The sequence below is a fragment of the Aspergillus ambiguus genome, assembly GCF_047715705.1.
Source record: "Aspergillus ambiguus strain CBS 117.58 unplaced genomic scaffold BDV59scaffold_58, whole genome shotgun sequence".
Classification (NCBI taxonomy): Eukaryota; Fungi; Ascomycota; class Eurotiomycetes; order Eurotiales; family Aspergillaceae; genus Aspergillus; species Aspergillus ambiguus.
Genome location: NW_027395571.1, coordinates 1 through 13,342, shown reverse-complemented (window position 1 = coordinate 13,342; position 13,342 = coordinate 1). Strand labels below are relative to the sequence as shown.

At 49.3% G+C, this 13,342-nt stretch overlaps 5 protein-coding genes across 5 annotated transcripts; 3 read left to right on the top strand and 2 right to left on the bottom strand.

The window, feature by feature from the left end:
- Window positions 1-109: 109 nt before the first annotated feature.
- On the top strand, window positions 110-681 carry BDV59DRAFT_206219 (peptidyl-tRNA hydrolase domain protein; the record flags this gene model as incomplete). Its single annotated transcript, XM_073694762.1, has 2 exons — window positions 110-342; window positions 417-681. The coding sequence occupies 2 exons, from the start codon at window positions 110-112 to the stop codon at window positions 679-681; spliced, it is 498 nt and encodes a 165-aa protein (XP_073543051.1).
- Window positions 682-896: 215 nt separating this feature from the next.
- Window positions 897-2,176, bottom strand: BDV59DRAFT_206218 (snoRNA-binding rRNA-processing protein UTP6; the record flags this gene model as incomplete). The annotated part of the gene is made up of 2 exons (XM_073694761.1): window positions 897-2,033; window positions 2,087-2,176. The coding sequence occupies 2 exons, from the start codon at window positions 2,174-2,176 to the stop codon at window positions 897-899; spliced, it is 1,227 nt and encodes a 408-aa protein (XP_073543050.1).
- Window positions 2,177-2,219: 43 nt separating this feature from the next.
- On the top strand, window positions 2,220-6,284 carry BDV59DRAFT_188756 (putative integral plasma membrane protein). The gene is made up of 8 exons (XM_073691497.1): window positions 2,220-2,589; window positions 2,654-3,200; window positions 3,259-3,385; window positions 3,496-3,534; window positions 3,593-3,677; window positions 3,734-3,779; window positions 3,826-5,633; window positions 5,690-6,284. Exons 1-8 carry the CDS (start codon window positions 2,551-2,553, stop codon window positions 5,846-5,848), a joined length of 2,850 nt encoding a protein of 949 aa, XP_073543049.1. The 5' UTR covers window positions 2,220-2,550; the 3' UTR covers window positions 5,849-6,284.
- Window positions 6,285-6,536: 252 nt separating this feature from the next.
- BDV59DRAFT_188755 (uncharacterized protein) lies at window positions 6,537-7,013 on the top strand. The gene is made up of 2 exons (XM_073691496.1): window positions 6,537-6,877; window positions 6,936-7,013. The coding sequence occupies exon 1, from the start codon at window positions 6,582-6,584 to the stop codon at window positions 6,768-6,770; it is 189 nt and encodes a 62-aa protein (XP_073543048.1). The 5' UTR covers window positions 6,537-6,581; the 3' UTR covers window positions 6,771-6,877; window positions 6,936-7,013.
- A 4,344-nt stretch (window positions 7,014-11,357) lies between these two features.
- Window positions 11,358-12,491, bottom strand: BDV59DRAFT_188753 (glutathione S-transferase family protein). Its single transcript, XM_073691495.1, has 3 exons — window positions 11,963-12,491; window positions 11,576-11,907; window positions 11,358-11,528 (listed from the first exon to the last, which is right to left on the bottom strand). The coding sequence occupies exons 1-3, from the start codon at window positions 12,317-12,319 to the stop codon at window positions 11,411-11,413; spliced, it is 807 nt and encodes a 268-aa protein (XP_073543047.1). The 5' UTR covers window positions 12,320-12,491; the 3' UTR covers window positions 11,358-11,410.
- Between the last annotated feature and the right edge of the window lie 851 nt (window positions 12,492-13,342).

Sequence of the window (13,342 nt, the reverse complement as noted above, 5' to 3'; positions counted from 1 at the left end):
TTAGTAGTCATCTTTAATTCAATGTCTTTTATTGATGGTCTGACTCCCTCCGACTGAAGAATATCAACTCCCCCGTCCACATAAATTAACCCTGGAAACAATCATCACCATGTACCGACATCTACATGGTCCTCCCCCGCTCCCTTTTTCCTCCTCCCCCACCCTCATCACAAGAGCCTTCGCCTCGCGCCGTGCAGCTGCTCCTGCCAGTAACACGACCCACGACGACTGCCTTGCCGCCCGCCAATGGCTTGCGGGGTTCGACGCCAATCCACTCCCCCGTCACGTCGGTCAAATCTCCTTCAGCCGTTCGGGAGGTCCGGGGGGCCAGAACGTCAACAAGTCCGTCCTCCTCCACCAATCTCCAATCTCCCCATCGGTTCCAGCACTAACCCAGGGTCTTCCCATCCCCGTAGAGTCAACTCCAAAGCCACCCTGAAAGTCCCCTTGGCCTCTCTACTCCCCTTGGTTCCACGTCTTCTTCACCCCTCGCTTCGTGCCTCCCGCTACTTTGCCGAGCGCTCTGAAACACTGGTCTTCCACGCAGAGGAGTCCCGCAAACAAGCCGCCAACGTCGAGTCATGTTACGACAAACTCCACCAGCTCCTCAAGACCACCGCAAAGCACGCCATTCCCGGAGAAACTTCCCAGGCCCAAAAAGATCGCGTCCACAAACTGTAAGGGCCCTCCGCGCATGCTGTCCTACTTACGACCACTCACCGACACCGACTAACAACGACCAGGAAGCGAGCCGAGAATGAGGCTCGAATCAAGTCTAAAAAACTACATAGCAGCAAGAAAAGCAGCCGTCGAAGTAGTAAATCTGATGAATAATGCGCTACAAACGCTTCATTCTCTCGTCCGTTGAAATCAAAAGAAAAGAAAGAAAAGGAAAACTACCCGCGAACGCCTTTCGATGCCACGTGATGATCCGTCGCTCCCTGCGCTTGTACAACCCGTTCCACATTTCGCACCGTCGCCGCAATCGCCTTCTGTAAGGCGGGATCCAAGTCTTCGGCCTTCTCCAACGGTTGCAGCCAGCCCACGATTTCTTTGGCAACGTTCGGATCGTCTCGGTGCTCCTTCATCCGCACCAACGACGTACCCAATGCCCGAGGGAACTCCGCAGATGTTACCGCAACACCAGCAGTCGGATGTTTGATATAGCAGATAAGGGTATGGGGGCTGGTCGGTTTCGATGCCTGCATCACCTCGAGCACATGACCGAGTATCTTTTGCAGACACGGCACGTCCCCAAACGCACACACCATGTCGTAGAATTCGTGCCCGAATTTATCGTCGTTGTGGAAATTCTTCATCGCCGTGTCGAAAATCGCCAGAGGAATGGCCCCACTGAGGGCGGGCGTGGAATTGAGGTTCTGCAATGCCACCTGATCATTTCCGCTCTCATCGTCGGCGTTTGGATTGATATCTTCGCCGGTGAGCTTGGGCAGACTGATCATATCCGCGTCGGCATCCATCGCATCCTCTTGAGCCGGCGCAGGCGCTTCCAATTCATCCAGACCCAGGATGCGTCGTCGAGCGACGAGCTTGGCGATATAGATCATCTCCAACTTGGCATACTGAACCCATAATTTTCGGGAATTCTTGCAGAACCGTAGACCGCGCTGCATGTAGCTCCTTGACTGTGTCATATCCGCATGATCCTCCAGGGAGTATTGCGCGGCGTAGGCCCAGAGTTCGGCGTTCGTCGGGTGGAGCCGTAAGGCGTCCGTGAATATGGTCGACAGTTTCTTGTACGATTTCTGCTCCCGCGCGTACTCGATATATTGAACCCAGAGACCGACATCGCCATGGAACTTGCGGGTGGCCCGGTCAAGGATGAAGAAAATCCGTCGTTGTCCAGAGTATCCCGCGGACCGGATCCCAAGTCGCTTGACCCTCTTGCGCCGGAGAGTGTCCAGATTCATTTCATATTCGGCATACCGCACAAAGTCGGAGGGTTTGGCGCCGCGCGCATTGAGTTTGTGTTCGAAATCCGATCTCTTCTTGATTATCGACGTGATCTCTTCCTAGACAACCCATGTCAGCTGTTGTCGCGTCCAGTGGAAAAGGATCCTTCTACCTTGCTGAAGATCTTTTTCCGCTCGTACTCCTTCAGTTCCGGCACCGACTTCTCCAGGAAGAAGCGGGCCTTGTCCGTTGCAGCAGACATGATTTCAAGAGAGAGTTGAAAATCGGTCAGATGGACTTGATCTCTCTCCAACTGGAACAAAAAAAAAGTTGGTCGGTATCGCAGCAGAAAAATCCCGCCCAGAACGGTACGGGCCTGTCCGCCTGCCCCATCGGGACTAGCGCCCCGGGTCACCCGCAGAATCACCAATTCGCTGTTGATCTGGTTGTTTCTTCCCAGTTGCGTGGTCTGCCTCAGGGGCTGTGGCATTCGAATTGGTTCTTCATCTACTTCTCTTTTGACCATTTCCCTTCTCCACGCTCTTTTTAGACCGTTGTCTGATCTTTCTTCTTTATATTCTTCCTTCGTTTACTCCCCTCGTCCCTGGAGACGCTTCCCGGGTCTCCTGCGCTGTCATGGCTCCCAAATACAAGGATGGGGACGCCGTTGTAGTGGTCAGTACTGTCCATTAACACCCATCAGATGACTATCTCCAAGCCCTTATACTAAGTTCAACAGTTTAACGGAAAATGGGTCTCTTGGGCACATACCGCCGTGGCCTACACGGCCTTCTTCAGTGCCCTGGTGGTAGGGATGTACCTGCATTTCCACAAGATCGTGCAGAACGAGCATTACGGCTACCCCGACGAATGGTTCCCGTCAGTCTCTGCGACAATCGGTGACCGCTACCCGGAGCGGTCCTTCTTCCAAGTTTTCATTGCCATCACCTCCGGTCCCCGCTTCGTCCTCGTCTTCCTCTGGTACATTTTGACTTCGCGTCCGAATTCAGCCCTCCCCAAAGTGGTCGCGGGTGTCGGGCTTTTCCGGACGTTCACCTGTGGAGGTTGGACCTATGTTACGTCAACTGATGATCATGACTGGCATGATATCTTCATGATCTCGTATCTCGTTGCGACTCTGCCCTGGACCCTCGGATGTCTCGCTCTCAGCCCAAACAACCGCCGTGCCGTCAAGTACCGGAAGATCTTGGCAAGCCTGTTCTTCGGTACCCTGGTGCCATTGATCTACTACTTCATCCAGCACAAGGTCCACAAAGTCCCTGGAGGTGAGAATCATCCGTCTGCCAGCTTATCCCACCTTGTCTGACGTTTCTCATCACTTAGCCTACACCAAATACGCCTTCTTCGAATGGTCTCTTATCCTCTTCGATGTCGGTTTCGATGCGGTCACCGCCCTCGACTTTGACGCGTTTGAAATTGTGGTGAGGGATGTAAAAGGTGTTAGCAGAGGGTATGTACAGTGGCTTCCAAAGTAAACCAGGAGAGGAAAAAAATGTACAGTTGCCAAATGATGGGTGTGTCGGTATCTGGAAGATCTGTTCTAAAATCCAAAATCTCCAGGCAGTTGAAGACCACCGCCGACTCCGTTCTCGAAAAAGAGTGCGTATAATCTGATCTCCCGGAGTATCTGGGCAATCCGCAGTTAACCCGTAGGCAGGAAGGGTAAACCCGTCGGAAACACCTTCGGCGAAGGTTTCTTCTGGTCCGAAATTATCGACGCTGCCGCCGATGCTTACAATGGGGTATGTAACGGACTGCCCCTTACTTCGTGTCAGGAACCTCAGCTAACCGATCGCAGTTTGTCCTCTGGTCCATGTGGACTGCTCTCCCCGTCCTTGTGTGGTGTAGGTGCCCTGGTCTCACTTTTGCAGATAGTCCTAACGTCCATAGATTTCCCCCTTTGGTATATGGGTATCTCCGGTTATGAGGTCGCTATCCTTGCCTATACCGCGCCCGCTCTCCTCGCCATTCCTGGCCTTAAGTCTCTCGCGACGAAGAATCCTCGTATCTTCCATCTGCTTTCCCTCTCCGGATTACTCGCCTATAAGGTGCAAGATCCGGCTAACCGCCTCTTCCTCATTGTTTTCGCCGTTGTCTGCGGTTGCTTGTCATGGACTGCGAGTCTTTACGCCGAGAGAGCGAATGGCTCCCGACTGGAGTCTCGGATTGTCGCTTGGGGTCTTGGGTTGATTATGTCGAGCGTTGCCAAGTTCGCGTGCAGGACCAACAACCCTGTCTGGCCCATTGTGCATGCCGAAAATGGTGGATGGAATAAGCTGGGACTACTTCTGGCTGTCTTGGCTGCTCTTCGGTCCTTTAGACGTGCCCCAACTAGTGGCGGTGATTATTTCCCTACTACCGGCCGTAAGGGTTCTCCTATCTTGGCTGCTCTAGGTGTTGGAGGCCTTGTCTTTGCCATGCACTCCATGCTGTCCGATTCTAGCACCATGATCTCGTGGGTCTGGGACGGCTACCCTGTTCGTGGCCCTATCGCTGTCCCTCATGGGGCGTACACCATCTTTGTTATGGGTGCTGGCCTGGTCTATGGTCTGTTTTATCCCGCCGCCGCAGGAAGCTGGACCGCGTTTGGTATCGGCTCGCTGGGAGCGGCTATGGTTACCTGCTACAGCCACTGGGCCGGATTTTATGGTGGTCTTGCCCTCGCATTCTATCTTATGGCTGTCTCTCCTGTCTTGCTTTCCTCAGCTGTCCGCCACTCACCAGCCACGACTTTCGGAATTGGCATGCTTCTGTACATGTTCCTTGTTCTTTTCCACGTCTGGGTTGTTGCATACGCTTTTGTCCCCGGTGGACCGCTTGTGCGTGAGCATACGGACTGGCTCATGACCACGGTCATGTTGTCCATCGGAGCTGGGGTTTTCTCGGCTGGTATCACCAACTCCTCCACCCCTAAGAGCAAGATTATCAGCCCAAGTGGCCGCCGACAGCGCTCCTACTACACTTACGTTCTCGCGGCCTTGCAGCTCCTTTCTATCTCGGTGGCATATTTGCGCTTCCCCACCAACGACTACGTTCCGTACCACAAGGATGAGAAACTGGCCACACTTGGTATCTGGACCGTTCATTTTGGCCTTGACAACGACATGTGGGCTTCGGAACGTCGCATGAAGAACGTTATCGAAGAGCTCGAGCTCGACGTCATTGGCCTTTTGGAGTCCGACAACCAGCGTATTATCATGGGTAACCGTGATATTACGCAGTCCTTGGCCGAGGACCTGGGAATGTATGCGGACTTCGGCCCTGGCCCTAATAAGCATACTTGGGGTTCCGCTCTGCTCTCCAAGTTCCCGATCGTGAACTCTACTCATCACCTCCTTCCATCTCCTGTCGGTGAACTGGCGCCCGCCATCCATGCTACCCTTGATATGTATGGCGAGCTGGTTGATGTTGTTGTGTTCCACTCAGGCCAGGAAGAAGACCCGGAGGACCGCCGTCTCCAGACAGAGTATCTGTCCAAGTTGATGGGCAGTTCGCCTCGTCCGCTGGTCTTGTTGAGTTATCTCGTCACCAAGCCTCTGGAAGGGAACTACAACACGTATGTCAGCGACCTCAGCGGCATGAAAGACATCGACCCCACGGATTGGGATCGGTGGTGCGAGTACATCTTATACAAGAAATTGAGGAAGGTTGGATACGCCCGCGTCAGTCGGGATTCGATCACCGACACCGAAATTCAGGTACGTTTGGTCAGTATATTAGCTGTTGCCACATCTTTGTTAACATTGTCCAACAGGTTGGCAAATTCGCCATTGGTGAGCCCGAGTCCGAGAACGACATGTTCATTCCAGAGGAAATGGTGCCGCAGGGCCGCAGGTTCCCCAGCCTCTTCCGCGGCGAAGGAGTCCGCGGGCACCGTTATCATGTCTTTGATGAACCTAGATACTTCCATTAGACCATTCTCGGCATGACGATGCTGGCGCTCCCCTTCTTTACCTACCGTTCTGAGTAATTAATTTGTCATCATCTAACCATTTATATTACCGCCTGTCCAACATTTTGATGCCTGTTCGCTAGTGTTTGCCATATGCATACGAAATCTTTCTGGGGAGCTTCAGCTCATGACCGTCTGCGTGGTTTACTTTCGTATTTTCTTTTCGACAACAAGAGAGCTCTGTCACATCTATAGGTGTTTGCTCCACAGTAGATCACGGTTATCAAAGTATTCGCACAGGAACAAGGCCAACATTCTCTCCCCCTTCCAAAATAACAAACGACTTAGAAGTGCTTGGAATGCCCAAGTACTAACAGGAAAACATACTTCTCCGGGGGATGACATAAGGGCATAAAGCATATGGCAATGCATAGTCAGAATCAGGACTATCCCAACGGCTTCCGGCTTTCTTACTCCGGGCGATACTATCGTTACTCCTTATGACACAATGAGAACGGATTTGGATAGGTCATTACGGTCAAAGAGTGGTCTCCTGACCGCATGCCCGACATTAGCCGGCAATACCTCCTCCAGGTTCTGCGCATTCCAGCCCTGTAGAGCAGGGAAGTATGATATTTTCTCCCGCCGATATAAGCGTTCCGCAATTCAAATTCGAGGGGAAAGAATCCCCCGAGGAATGTAGTTAGGCCGTTTCTGTTCGATCGACATCCGCCCAACTACGGATCTTCATAGAATGGCTGTTTATTCCGACCAAACATCGCAGGGTAACACTGGCCATATTGCATCATTATATCTCTGTGTCAGCTGTCTCGCCTTTTCCCTGCCTTACGTCTTTTGGCCAAGAGCACGAACTCTTCGATACGTGGCTATTTGGGATTCGCCTACATCTACTGGCAATCCTGGGCGATCAACGCGAACTTGACAGCACTAGATGTCCGCGACTTGGTCTATAATCTTTCTTGTATTCCGGCTTACCGTTGCATATCTCTTTCGGCTCATCGAAGCCAGTTCTGTATTTCCTTATCCGAAGTAGGCTGGACTCAGATGACCTCGCCCTTATCGAAGTCTACTAATATTTGTGGTGAAGAGCTTTCCGTAGTCCCGGATTCCGCGCCACAAACATTCTTAATAAAGAAAAAGCACAAGTCGACTTCAACACTGCTAGGAATATCTTCTTTGTTAATTGTCTTCTCTTGTCACAATAAAGATCTCATCTTGTTCGGGGCAACCCCACGAGAACAAAGGGAGATCCCTTAAAGGTGAAGTATCTCCCCTGTAGATGTCTCGAGTCTTCTCGTTAACACCCAGAAGCTCTGAGATCGTCTCAAGGTGACCTGTAATCTCGTACTCGGTGCAACGTTCATCTAATTAGGTATACATGAAGTACCATATCTGTTTGCCTATGATACTTACATATTTTCAGATACTTTCTTTCACCAGTAAACCAATAACCTCGGACCCTGCGATGCGAAACAAGAAGCCTGCTTCACCCACTGAGCAGACAGCTGCTCTTGAAAATTCCGGGGAAGCCCCGGAAGTTGAGCATCTGGAAACAGTGCCTGACAATAACGCAAACGACTCTGGCGAACCCGAAAGACAGAACCATTCTCATCGCTGTAGGTCGCAGAGTCGCAGTCCCGGTATATCCGAGCTCCACCGCGTATCCAGACGATATCAGTCCTATTCACCTGGCGCTGCGCCTGAACGACCGAGTTCCCGGACCCCCGCTACGCTCCCTTCGAAGCCTTCCCGTGCCTGGCTCAATGACCAGTTTACATCCCGAGACTTCGCTAGGTCACTGAAACAAGATGTGATATCAACACCTCTCCTAGACATAAGCCACATGGGTTCCCGCAAAAGGCGCTATCCGGACCGTATTGGGTTCTCATATCTTTCGAAGCCACCCCGCTGGTTGATTATGCCTGTTACCAAATACAAACAAGTGGGACCTAACCAACCTCTGCGATGGGTGTTTGATTCGGGACAAGCCGTTGCCTGGTCATGGCTGAGAGAGAGTGAACTATACGAGATCGCATACGAGTACCTCCAAAATGCATACGCCGATCCAGTATTCAGAGACAATATGAGGTCGGAGATTATGGCGGGTCCCTTCGCTTCGAAGGTGATTGACATTGAAGATCCGCTTCCAATGCTTCCTCCTCCCCCGCCAGCGGGTGCGCATAGCGATATCGGTTTTTTCCGAAGCTATGAACGCCCCTCATTAGCTACCCGACCCGGTATATTACAATTCTCTCCCTATTCGCGAGCACTGTGCTAAGGAGATCAATAATAGGTCAGGACACGCCAGCTCCATTACCCTCGCCCGCCTTCTACACGGCTTCTTCCAAAGATGCCAATATATTCTACTGCACGAAGTCCCCGGTTACACGCTGCTCAGGAAGTAGTGACCTCGAAAATCAGCAACATCAAATGCCCTCTCGGTCTGGCCTGCATGAGAATGCAGATGATGGACCAGCCTCCCATGTTGGTGAGTATAAATGGATTTGGTTTTTCATAATCTTCTTGATCCTGGGGATGTTCCTGTGTCTTTTCCTGTATGTGTTCAAGATAATCAGATGATGTAATGAGACGTATGGCTAGATGTTTAATCATACGTTTTGCATGTGTTGTACACATGATCTTGCATATTGTTGGTGTCATCTCCAAGGCTTGAATCATCATGCCGGCATTCCAAGAGATACCCCTTGCATTGCACCATTCTTCGTCTATGAAAGGAAACCCGATGAGTTCACCGGGCTAACACACATATCCTGAACAGATGTCGATCTTCCTACTTTTGCACAGGAACATATGCTTTGGGCACCGTGGGATGTGGTGATGCAGTTGCGGCAAGGAGACCAGGGCATACTGTTCCCTCAAGTAGCGCGCCGTCGCATTCCAGTTTGGGCTGGTTGTTTCGTCGACAAGAATATTGATGCTGCAGGGGAAAATGCACTTCCTCCTCTACCTTCTGCAGCTCGAATTTTTTGTTCCGTGCCACGAGGTCAGCAGGCCCAAAAGCGCAAAGCTTCTGTGGGATAAGACTGCTGCGATTTCTCAGCTTCGCATAATTGTGGCAGGTTTGTTAAATGGGTTGTTGTATTGTTAGTTGAGCTTTCGTTATCGTTGGCTGGTGCTTCTAAGCTTATATTTGATTAACTGTTTGCGTATGTATGTAGTGTTTGTCCTACTAGTAGTATAATATCAGTATACATTAGATCGTTCGTTAATATACGTTTAGTATACGATATACTCTTAGCGTCCGAATGGTATACCATTTTACGACTGTTTGTATATTATCCGTTGGTTACGTACCTGTAGATACCTAAGCGGCTGTGTTGACCGATGTTATAACGTATTTCACAAACGAGCGCCGCACACAAGCGAGCGCCGCACCTCCGCTCCCGATTCCGCCTCTAGGCGAGACTTAAGTGCTTTTATCAACCAAACAATTGCATTTCCATATAAATATAATTACTAAGTGGATTAGGACATCTAACTCTAGTATGTCCTCGAATATGACAAGTAGAATACTGCGGTGGAGCTCGTACGCGTAGCCCAACTGCAGAAAGCACTGGATCTATAGGGATAGTATCCTGACGTTCCTAGACCTTATTCTCACGCTAAGATCGTTCCTAATCTCTCTAAACTATATAGCCTTCTAGAAGAGTAAGCTACCTAATAGAGTACTTCCGTTTTTAAGTCTTTACCTTATTAGAAGCGCGTAAATCACGTAGTTCTTTATATACAAAAACAGGTTTATTAAAATATAATTTATAACCTTTTATAAGCTTATTTAATCGCACCTCTAATAAAGGAATAGAGCTTTAGGAACTAAGTAGCTTTTTCACTATAGATACCTGCTTTTCTAGCTACTTAGTGTTGTATAGTATTTTAGGCGCTAAATTGGTTGACCGCCTACCTGGTAGTATAGGGGTCTTTAACGTATTTCACAAGCGACCCGCCACTACAAGCGACCCGACACCTCCGCCCACTATATGAAGTTTTATCGCTTTTATCCACAAAACAATTGCATTTCTATCTAAAAATCAATTAGAAACTCGATTAGGACATTGCAATTGCCTATGTCCTAGAATATGGCAATCACTGCAACGAGGTGGCGCTCGTACGCGCGACGGTTCTGCAGAAGACTCTAGGTCTGCAAGCACTTTAGAAGCCTTATTTTCACGCTTAAATCCCTCCTAACCTTCCTGAATAGTATGGCCTTCAGGTATATAGCGCTGCTTAGTAGAGCGCTTCCGCTTCTGAGCCTGTTTCCTATTAGAAGCGCGTAAATTACGTAGTTCTTCGCGTACAAGAGTAAGCTTATTTAATCACGCTTCTAATAAAGGAATAGGGCTCTGCGAACGCGTTTTAAGCAGTTTTTTTACTGTAGATGCCTGCTTTTCTAGCTGCCTAGCGTTGTATGGTGTTTTAGGCGCTGAATTGGTGGACCGACTGCCTGGTGGTGTAGGGGTCTTTAGTTGAATATTTAGCTTGCTAAGCACCCTTTCTAGATTATATAGGACTAAGCCAGCTGCTGCGAAGCTATTCCGGATTGTCTTTGCTTTAAAAACAGTGTCGCGGGCTGTAGGAAATATCTCCAAAAAGTTATATTTATTAATATAGTTAACGCCCGTACGCATAAGCTTTTCTACTAAGCCTTCATACGCGTGTTTTAGCGGTACAAAATAGCCTATATCTAAAGGCTGCAGGAGGTAAGATAAATGAGCAGGCATATAGATAGGAATAATATAATTCTTACTGTATAATTAGTCGAACTAAGGCGTGAGATAACTACCATAGCTATTAAGAACTAGGAGTCGGTATTTCCCAGTTATATAGCTAGTAGTAGCGGGAATAAAGAGCTCTCAAAGCTAGCGTAGACTAATTTTATTAATAGTCTATCTGTTAGGACTAACTTCAATACGTAAGCTATATGGAAGCTTTATATTTTTAAGCTAACTCTCTATATAAAGCAGTAGCCCTAGGCGTTGCCAACTGTACGCGTCTTGTTAGCTGAAGAATCTGATTTATAGTACGTCTAATCATTGAAGGAGAAGGCGAAGAATATAGAGAATCAAGCTGCTGAATCTACTGAATTAGGGCCTTTTCTTGTGTATTATTTAGAGTTTTGCCTAAGTTAGAACGTGAGGAAAGGTCTGCGTGGCTATGGAAGCGGGCTTAAAGGTGTTGGTAAGGAACGTTGAATTGACGCGACAATGCGCTTAAATTCGGCTTTTAAGCGCGTTTGGCAGTTTCGCAGGCTTCAGAAATACGGTTCTCGATGTCAGAATTAGAATTCATCTTGATGGTGGTGTTTGGCAGGTCAAAAGGCTTCAAATTTATCGTTTGACAGAATTATCGTTTGACTGAAGGGGGGTGGGGCTGCTGACTTAAAGAGACGGCTAACGGGCAGATATGCAGCGCGTGTACGTTGCGTTACTAAATACGAAACTTCCTTCTACGAGGTTGGGACAACGCAGTGGGGATAGCATAAAAAGAAAGGAGCGAAGAATATCCACAATTGATTATTGACTCTGAGTTAAGCTAATTAAGGTGTCAACGAGACGCGGTTCCGTCCGAGAAGGTATAGTCGGCAAAGAAGCGGTCATGAATGCGAGTTGCGTACTCCACAAGAACAGGGAAAGATTGAACTGTCTTCTGCGACTCAGGACATCTACTAGAGAGTTAGTCAAAGAATTTGATAATATGACAGGCACTTACGAGCAGCAGATCAACGCTCCAACAATGAAGCCAAAAAGCACAGTATCGGCTTCCGTTGGGTTTTTTCCTCCCAAGACCCAAAATGGCTCTTTGTTATCCTTGCCCGACCGTTGAGGATTTACAGCAGTAAGGAGTTCACTGAGGTGAGCCCAAATCTCGTTTTTGAAGGAGCTAATTTCCTCCGGGCAAAACCGCGCAGTCCCTTGGCCGTATAGAGTTTGGGTCATTTTGCGGTAGCCCAAGTACCCAAAAACGACTCGCAATGGGTATGGCATGAATGCAAAGAGATGATCGCGCTGCTTATAGTAGTTCTGGACCCATTTCTCATAGCCCTGCCCAAGGGTGTTAGGAAAATGCGGCAATTACGACTGAGTGAGGATTTCTCACTTGGAGAAAATAGAGCCGGTCTTCTAGAAGTGCGCGCAAGGCGAGATCTTGCGCCTTGTCTGCCGGACTAAGTTCCGCGTTGAGGTCTTCCACCAGGCCGTTTTTCATGAAATCTTTGATGATCAATGCGGAGTCGGAAATCGTCCGGGGCGGTTGATCGTCATCCGACTCGATAGTCAGGTATGGGATTTTGCCTCGTGGCGCATTTCTTGGGGATCCGGATTCAGTGCGATAAGATATTCCCGCAAAACGCATGCGTGCCTCGAGTTTAGTTACGAAGGGGGACCATGTGTAATGACCCGTCCCAGGGAAGCCCCGGAAGAGGGTAAAGTACTGTTTAGGGTCGGAAGAAGACATTGTAGAGGTGGAATCAAAAAAGTCACCACTAAGTGAGAAACTATGAATTTTTGAACAAGGTCCAGCCACTCCTCTTATGATCTCTGCCTTATGATCGGGGCTAAAATAACTCCGGAGATTTGGGGGCGAGCCTTCCTGACAGCCTGATGACGACGGATTCTGAAAGGCCGACAGGCCCCGACTTCACCGACTAACCGGCCCTTTCATAAGTTACAATTTATTACAGACCCTCGCTATGCGAGGGTCCGACATCTACAGGCCCAAGTCACCCCACAGACCCAATTTTCTGACCATCCAACTTTAACCTCGCCCCAGGTTTCTTCTACTTCCCTAAACTATTAATTTTATATAGTAAACTTGGCGATGCCGTGACCGACGCATATGACCTTGGCTGTTTCCTTCTGTTGTTGTCGACCTTGCCGTGTCCTGGTGCTAGTGCCTCGACTGTGGCTGAGAGTTTGTCGATTTTCTCAGACAGTTCTTCGGTGGTGTACAAACGATTTCGGACTTTATTCGAGCGTGAAGTTCATCGTATGCCGTAGACTCTGTTGCGGTCGTAGCTTCGGAAAGCTCAACCGTAGTAGTTCTGGACTCCACAGCACCCTTTGCTCCAGGAGTTGTTTGTGTGAGAGGAGTCCAGGTCATTGGATGAAGATGGCTCCACTTGGTGTTTGAGGTCAAGTGTGACCCCAAGGAGGTTTACGCAACGCTGCAGCAGTATTTTCCATGCGGAGTCGCTGTCGTCAGTCATCGTAGTGCGGATGCTCTTTCTTACAGCAGGGATCGTGGTTACAATTTCCAGACGATCCGAAAAGTCGCATGCAGTCTTTTTGCGGATATCCAGCCATTGCTGATACGGTTCATGGACAACATTAGGGGCCGCCTCAGGAGTGGCATCAGGGGTAGGGTCAGCGGTTGCCGAGTCGCTCTCATCCTGACTCGCGACCATTTGCGGAGGGGTGTAGTGGGTGTTATTCTTTGTGCGTTTTGATGGCATGTTGTCCCTGTACCGTGTTTGGGGGG